This window comes from Sinocyclocheilus grahami, unplaced genomic scaffold, assembly GCF_001515645.1.
Source record: "Sinocyclocheilus grahami isolate Dianchi unplaced genomic scaffold, SAMN03320097.WGS_v1.1 scaffold249.1, whole genome shotgun sequence".
In the NCBI taxonomy this organism is placed as follows: Eukaryota; Metazoa; Chordata; class Actinopteri; order Cypriniformes; family Cyprinidae; genus Sinocyclocheilus; species Sinocyclocheilus grahami.
In genome coordinates this window covers 343,925-352,500 of record NW_015505428.1, presented here as the reverse complement: position 1 = coordinate 352,500, position 8,576 = coordinate 343,925, and the positions used below count along the sequence as shown (strand labels likewise).

General features: G+C 38.7%; 1 protein-coding gene across 1 annotated transcript in view; it reads left to right on the top strand.

Moving 5' to 3' along the window:
- LOC107598275 (sperm-associated antigen 5-like) overlaps positions 1 to 8,463 on the top strand; it is a 14,800-nt gene extending 6,337 nt beyond the window's left edge. Inside the window, exons 10-21 of the mRNA XM_016289571.1 lie at positions 824 to 917; positions 995 to 1,142; positions 3,108 to 3,158; positions 3,235 to 3,409; positions 3,706 to 3,839; positions 3,931 to 4,099; positions 5,372 to 5,495; positions 5,837 to 5,914; positions 6,027 to 6,153; positions 7,386 to 7,518; positions 8,093 to 8,173; positions 8,275 to 8,463. Coding sequence (XP_016145057.1) covers positions 824 to 917; positions 995 to 1,142; positions 3,108 to 3,158; positions 3,235 to 3,409; positions 3,706 to 3,839; positions 3,931 to 4,099; positions 5,372 to 5,495; positions 5,837 to 5,914; positions 6,027 to 6,153; positions 7,386 to 7,518; positions 8,093 to 8,173; positions 8,275 to 8,463 — 1,503 coding nt within the window. The remainder of the gene's footprint in view (positions 1 to 823; positions 918 to 994; positions 1,143 to 3,107; positions 3,159 to 3,234; positions 3,410 to 3,705; positions 3,840 to 3,930; positions 4,100 to 5,371; positions 5,496 to 5,836; positions 5,915 to 6,026; positions 6,154 to 7,385; positions 7,519 to 8,092; positions 8,174 to 8,274) is intronic.
- The last annotated feature ends 113 nt before the right edge of the window (positions 8,464 to 8,576 follow it).

Here is an 8,576-nt window from a genome sequence, read left to right as displayed (position 1 = left end):
AAATGCTAATGAAGTGACTCTCAGAGCAGCTGGAGATGACATTCGTGTTCATATCATCATATAGTGAGACGGCAGAAGCTGAAAACACTGCGAGCGTCATCCGCGCTTTAGTATGCGTGTAGTAAACAAAACAGTGCACCGCACCATCCACCATTCATTCATTCACTGCGGAAATCATGGCGCCTCATGCGTGATATCAGATGCTTCCGCAGAGTTATAGTATTACTGCAGCACTTCACCTGAGCATCGCAAATCACGCGTATGGCCAAGATAAGTGCTGAATGAATGACAGGCTTTCTGTTGTAACATCGCGCAAGGTAAATAAGGGTGACATCTAGTGGAGAAGACTAATGATAAGATTCACGTTAATCAGATCTTGTTTTAAATGTGTGCTGAAATAAATACCGGAAAAGATCGATTCGCGACTTTTGAGAATCTATATCGAATCGACGTCATTTAAAAAAAACTATTAATCAAAAAATCTATTTTTTTGCCCAGCCCTACTAACAAACCATACATCAATGAAAAGCTTATTTATTCAGCTTTCAGATGATCTCAATTTCGAAACATTGACCCTTATGACTGGTTTTGTGCTCCAGGGTCACATATGCAAAATAGAGGATTTTTGTTGCCTGTCTAAAGCCTCACTTTCAATCAATGGTGGATACTTCATGTTGTGCATGTTACAGTGTATCTTCATCATTCATGAAATTATTTCATTTGGGGGAAGAAGAAAAAAAGACAGGAAAATCTACGATGTGACCCTTTTAATCTCTATCCAGAGAACTTCATGCGTTTAATCGCTGTTTCCGTACATCTCCAGATGGAAAATGAAGTAGAGCACATGAGGTCAAGCTTGCATGATGCCAGTCAACAGATTTCAGACTTGAGCACGCAGCAGACCATCATGACTTCAGGTGTGACCGTGATTTGGCTTATTCTCTGTGCAGTCGCGGTGAGCTTTTGTCTGATTGTGCTGTGTGTGTTGGCTCAGAGATGTCTGTGCTGAGAGAGCAGCTGAATCAGGCAGAGGAGGAGCGCTGTCAGCTGCAGAGGAGGAGCACTGAGCTCTCGGTCACCGTCACCTCCACACTGGCCTCCTACACCTTCCTGGAGCACACCCTCGCCTCCGAGACCAGCAAGTATGCAGCTAAAGGCACTTGTGGAATATGCTTTTTGAATTTCAGTTTAGTTCGTACTCAATTACACCCATTCATTTAGGAATTTAACACTGCAGAATCTGTGACGTATAACTATTTTTATTTATATGTTTGCACTAGAATCTAGAGCTGTCGATTTTTCTTATTTTAGTTCCTCCTGGATATGTGAAAGAGCCTAATTTTAAGTGTTATTCTAGAGCCATGTAAAAGTAATATAATTCTGTAAATACATGGGTGTTTTTAGAGTGAATTTATCAAGCTATGCTAAGCTCTAAAAAACTCCTTATCCAGTAAATCTCAAAAATGTTTGAGAGCCATAGGGATTTGGGAATATGTATTGTTGTGGACCGTTAGCGTCGTAATGGTAGAGAACCACTGTTCTTTGCGTCAGGTGTCTTCATCAGACATCACAGCATTGTAGTGTACAGAATACAAGATGGGTCATTGTTTAGTACATTTCAAACCAGGCACATTATGATAAATGCTATTCTCATATTCTTGATGATAAATGCGTAAAGCAGGCTATCACATGTTCAGATGTATTGATCATGAGAGCAGTCTCCTTCTGCTTCATTATCTATTTATTTGTTTTCAATGTTTTTCTTTGCTCCTCACTCAATATGTGTCGACACCATCAGATCCAAAATCAGTTGGTCAGATATTTATAATAAATATGCAAAATAATTGTTAATCATGTATTGCATGTGCTAGCTTCTTTGTTGTTCTGATGTTGGAAATAATTATGAGAAAATGAGGGAAAATAACACCTAAATTATAATGTAAAAATCCTGTGAAATTCTCCAAAGCCTGTATGACCTTAAAGAGGTTTAGTACATTTCAAACCAGGCACATTATGATAAATGCTATTCTCATATTCTTGATGATAAATGCGTAAAGCAGGCTATCACATGTTCAGATGTATTGATCATGAGAGCAGTCTCCTTCTGCTTCATTATCTATTTATTTGTTTTCAATGTTTTTCTTTGCTCCTCACTCAATATGTGTCGACACCATCAGATCCAAAATCAGTTGGTCAGATATTTATAATAAATATGCAAAATAATTGTTAATCATGTATTGCATGTGCTAGCTTCTTTGTTGTTCTGATGTTGGAAATAATTATGAGAAAATGAGGGAAAATAACACCTAAATTATAATGTAAAAATCCTTTGAAATTCTCCAAAGCCTGTATGACCTTAAACTCATAGCAGGTAACCCATGCCTGATGTTATAAATGTTGACAAATAATATGGAAGCTTTTTAAAATGGATAGTGTTTTAAATGGGATAGTTCACATGTTCTCATCCTTTACTCACCCTATATGTGACCCTGGAGCACAAAACCAGTCATACGGGTCAATTTTTCGAAACCGAGATGTATGCATCAGCTGAAAGCTGAATAAATAAGCTTTCCACTGATGTATGGTTTGTTAGGAGAGGACAATATTTGAAAATCTGGAATCTGAGGGTGCAAAAAAATCTAAATATTGAGAAAATCATCTTTAAAGTTGTTCAAATGAAGTTCTTAGCAATGCATATTACTAATCAAACATTAAGTTTTGATATATTTATGGTAGGAGATTTACTAAATATCTTCATGGAACATGATCTTTACTTAATATCCTAATGATTTTTGGCATAAAAGAGAAATGTATAATTGTGACCCATACAATGTATTGTTGGCTATTGCTACAAATATCCCCCAGCGACTTAACACTGCTTTTGTGCTGCAGGGACACATATGGCTTCAAACCTGTATCATTCGTTCATTTCTCTGCAGGACACACAAAACCAATATTTAGGAGAATATTTTAACTGTTTAATTAACAACATTAGGCCCCATTGAGCTACACTTACACTGTATGAACGAGAAACATGTTCCATAGAAGAAATACATTCCTGTAGGTTTGTTGCCATTCCGTATTCTCATTTTATTTTTCTCCTTTAGGTTAGGGCAGTCGGTGTTTGATGTGCAGCAAGCTACAGAGAGAGCGAACCGGTATATCTTCACATTTTGATCCCTCCTCTTTTGTTTGAGAAATGTACAAAATTGACTTTTTAAATGCTTTTGTCAGTCTCGAGGAAGCGCTGGAGACTTCCAGGAAGCAGCTGGAGGAATATGAGGACGCTCTGTCGCAGAGAGCATCCCTGATTAAAGAGCTGCACGCTGAAGCTGAGATTCATCGCCGCCAGCTCGGTCAACTGGCTCCGCTGCAGTCTGAACTGTCCAGTGCCAAAGAAATGAGCGAGGTGAGGAGAGTTACTAGACTTTACACCAAAACCTTATTATGGAATATTCACAGTACTTCAGCTATGCCGCTTACTCCAACAATAGCAACGTTAGTACCCGAGCAGAATTCTGAATATATTGTAATTTCTTAATAGACTTATCAGGGAGACCAGCATAAAGTGCATTGCAGTAATCAAGCCTCGATGTAATAAAGGCATGGATGAGCCTTTCTGCATCAGGCAATGATAGAAAAGGACGGAGTCTTTCCTTGTGACTGGTTTTGTGGTCCAGGGTCACAAATGTTTCGCTCTATCAGTTCTTGCAGGCAGAAAACGACCTGGCACGGGAGCAGATGGAGGAAAGTGAGCGATTGCTGCGGTGCCACTTACTGGGCCTGAGAGAGAGAAACTTGGAGTGTGAGGACCTCAAACTAGCGCTGGAACACCTGCGGTACAGCAGACTCCTGTCTACCCACTCCTACTTCTTACAAGAGATATGCTAGAGCAAGTCAGAATCAATAGAAGCAAATCTCTTCTCTTAGGCTTGAGAAGGACTCTCTTCAGGAGGAGCTGGATAGCACACGAGACAAAGCGCGCAGCATGCTGCTGGAACAAGGAGAGCAGATGGCTCAGGCGTCGAATGATCTCATGCTCCTGAACCACAGAGTTTGCTGTCTCACCGGCATCTTAAAGGAATCCCTAGCCTCCAAGGTACTTGAGGTCATAATTTACTCAAGGTTAGACATATTCCAGGGTTAATAGAGTTTTGGCTCCACACATGTTAACTGTTTTCATACACAATAGGTCTGATTCCAGCCTTGATTTGTGTGAAGCAATGTTATTTTAATATTCTTTATATACTATTGTAGTGTTTATTAATATTTTGAATGGGCTTTTGTTTTTATATTTTCAGTTTTCATATTACGTTTTAGTAATATGGTTGTGTTTTTGTCAATTTGGCATTGGTTGTTCTTTTTATATTTCATTTTTTAAACGTTTAATATATGGGACCCTGCAGCACAAAAGCAGTGTTGAGTCGCTGGGGGATATTTGTAGCAATAGCCAACAATACATTGTATGGGTCACAATTATACATTTCTCTTTTATGCCAAAAATCATTAGGATATTAAGTAAAGATCATGTTCCATGAAGATATTTAGTAAATGTCCTACCGTAAATATATCAAAACTTAATGTTTGATTAGTAATATGCATTGCTAAGAACTTAATTTGAACAACTTTAAAGATGATTTTCTCAATATTTAGATTTTTTTGCACCCTCAGATTCCAGATTTTCAAATAGTTGTATCTCAGCCAAATATTGTCCTATCAGCAGTGGACCATATACAGCAGTGGAAAGCTTATTTATTCAGCTTTCAGATGATGTATAAATCTCAATTTGAAAAATTGACCCTTATGACTGGTTTTGTGCTCCAGGGTCACATTTAAAAAAAAATATTTACATTTTTTATTTTTTATTATTTTAGTACTTCAGCTTATTTTCTAATTTCTGTTTAAGTTTACTATTCATATCATCTTCATTTCAGTTAACGGAAATTATTTTTAGTAGTTTTAATTAACAGTAACAACACTGGTTTGCTCTTGCAGTGGAGGCTTATTGATCACTTACACAGAAAATGTAGAAGTCAGAAATTTGTGTATTTTTAATACAAAATGTTTAATTTAGTTTTCTAAATCATCCTTTTGAGGTACAAGTAAGTTTTCCAGGGTTTACTTGTTTCTGATTGTACGTTGAAAAATTGGATAAAGAATAGTGCAAATGAATTACTTGACATCAGTCTAATGGTTATAGTTTCAGCACTGTGCAAAGTTGTGTTTGTGTGTTTTAAATATTTACTTGTGGTGCTGCTTGCGTACCAGAGCAATGCTTTCTTCAAGACATGATAGAAAAATACCTATTCACACAACATCATGTTTTATTTCCAGAATGAATAACTTTGTTTCGCTGTCTCGCACTGCTCAGGAGTCCGAGAGCTCTGAGAAGACACCGCAGCCTCCTCGACATCCCTCCAGCTCTTTTGTGGATTCTGTAATGCTGGCCATGATGAAGACACAGGACCCTGAGACCGAGTCTCCTGAGGCTTCAGGTGCGTTAGAGTTCGCCGCTTGTTGGAAAGCAGTTCCAATGCTGCATAATTTATTGAGGATCTATTCCTGTGGTGCCAAAGGTTTCTGGTTTCTTGCAAAACTTGTAAATAATCACAGACATGGTGTGTGTGAGAGAATGTAGTGGTGAGTCAAAAGGCCTTAGAAGTAGTTTATTGCCTGTAGATGTGTAGATTTAAAAAATGGCATACAGCTCCACACAATACTGTTTTGATGTCGGTTCTATTAAACGTTTTTAAGTCACTTTTCCATCGAGAGAAAGTAGATTAGAGGTTTATTCGTCACAACTGAGCGCACTCTTAAGTTCTCTAATGTTTTGCAGAGGTGCAACAAGACTGCATTGGCAGTGGAACCAGTGCTTTTACACGAATACCACCAACTACACACACAGAACTGAAAGGTACGTTCATTACCAGATAACACACTCATACACACACTTAGTTCTTATGTTAGCTCTACACTCAAGTATAGATGAGTGAAATGGTTATGTTGATCCTCTCTTGTGTTCTCAGAGGAGAGACGGAGTCGAATGTTGGATCGGTTGTGTGATTTTGGTGAGACCATCTCTGATCTTCAGCTCACTTTAGACCAGATGAGAGTCCAGAGAGACTCGGAGCAGCAGACGCTGAAGCAGTCCATGTGAGTTACTCGACCTCCGGTTTACTCAGTAGTGCTCAGGAGAACGCTGAGAGTTTTGTGCTATACATGGCTTGAATATCTGTTTATATTTATCGTGCATATAAATATATAACATTGGACATGCTTTGAACAGTTTAGCAGTAGATGAGGCGCCTAGTGTAAAGTCACACGAAACACAATATTATCCACAAGTGTTTGGTTTTTGCTTTACCTTAAAGGAATAGTGGAGTCAAAAATGAAAATGTCGTGTCGTTCTGAGACTTTTCCATTTTCTGCAAAACACAAAAGAAGATATTTGAAGAACATTGGCAACCGAACAAAATTGTTGGCCATTAATTTCTCAGTGACGTCTTTAATGTTCCACAGAAGAAAGCTAGTCGGACGAGAGACGGAGTCGAATGTTGGATCGGTTGTGTGATTTTGGTGAGACCATCTCTGATCTTCAGCTCACTGTAGACCAGATGAGAGTCCAGAGAGACTCGGAGCAGCAGACGCTGAAGCAGTCCATGTGAGTTGGTTTGGAACGTCAGGAGTAAATTGGCTCGATTTGTCATTTTTGGATGAACTATTCCTTTTAATAAAGTGTAAATGAATCGCAGAAGACACGCGAATAGAATCAAAGATTCATATCTGATGGAGCTGAACATCAAATGATGCCTAAATCATACCTGATCATCAAAGTACTTTTCATTTGCTTCAGTTAGGATTTCACTTCCTCATGTTTGTTAACAACTTTTTGTTTTTGTTATTTACTTTTGTAAATTCTGTAATGCACAAAATAAGTCTTTAGATCATATTTAAGAGAAAAGCACGTTTTCGGTGGGGGTCAGTTTTATGGTTTGTGTCAGATAAATATATTGAAATGAACAAAACTTAGGCTGTTTGATTTGTATGAGAGAGATTTTTCATTGGAATTCCAGTTTCATTGGGTTTTCTACTGAACATTATGTTCTAAAAACTGTATCCTTTCTGGTTTTGCAAAAGAACTCACCCTAACAGCAATCAAGCAATTCAATGTTGCTTGTCATTAAAATTCAGATACTTAAGTGTTTGCACATGTAAATCAATTATAGTGCCACAGAGAAAAGGAGTGCAGTCATTTTCAAAGCCATACTCATTGGTATACACCAAATTTAGGTTTTAAATGATTTTATTTGTATAGCAGTATTCATGCAAAGTGCTCTGTGTGATATTGCCTTGCCCCAGCTGAATCATTCCACCTGCTGTTTCAGATGTGGCCTGCAGGAGGCGCTGCGGGAGGAGTGTGAGAGACGCAGGCTGGAGGTGTCCGAGCTGAGGCAGACTGTGGAGCGACTGCAGGCGCAGGTGGAGAAGGATGCTGCGCTCCTGCTGCAGAAAGCTCAGGTAGACCTTCCGCTCGCTGTTGATTATTTCAGAGACATTCAGGGTCGGTTTCCCAGCGGCACAGCTCTTTCATTCAGCTCTCAAGGGTTTGCAGCGTAAGAGGATTAAATATGTGACCCTGGAGCACAAAACCAGTCATAAGGATCAATTTTTTTGAAATTGAGATTTATACATCATGAATATATAAGCTTTCCATTGATGTATGGTTTGTTAGGATCGGACAATATTTGGCTGAGATACAACTATTTGAAAATCTGGAATCTGAGGGTGCAAAAAAATCTAAATATTGAGAAAATCATCTTTAAAGTTGTTCAAATGAAGTTCTTAGCAATGCATATTACTAATCAAACATTAAGTTTTGATATATTTACGGTAGGAAACTTACTAAATATCTTCTTGGAACATGATCTTTACTTAATATCCTAATGATTTTTGGCATAAAAGAGAAATGTATAATTGTGACCCATACAATGTATTGTTGGCTATTGCTACAAATATCCCCCAGCGACTCAACACTGCTTTTGTGCTCCAGGGTCACAAATGTGGTTATGTATGTCTGTTTGTGCTCTTTAAGGATGAAAGAAACTTGAGGAAACTATGTACGGAGCTGGAGGAGAACATGGAGGCGGCACACAAACACAGAGCAGAGAATAGTGTACGTAACGCTGACTGTATGTCCTCATGCCGTTTTAGACCGATGGATGCGTCTCTGATTGTGTAGTAACCAGCTAGGCTTTGCTCTGTTGTGTGAAACAGGAGTTGCGTCGTGAGGTTGCTGATTTGCGGCGGCTGGAGCAGCAGGCACAGGTGGAGGCTCAGGTCTTGAGGGAGGAGCTTAACCGAACGGGCGTCCAATCAGCAGCCAGCGTCAAAGCATTAGATGAAAGAATCAAAATGCTCCGAGAGGTATGGCAGTCTATCCAGTATTTTCTGAAACTACAATAATATTACATCAGCACTTCAGTGATTACCTCTCAAACTCTCCAAAACTTAGTCTTGCTCACATGCTAAAAATAGGGGTTTAATTAGAAGTCATTATAAAACAAAAGTCCGTAAAT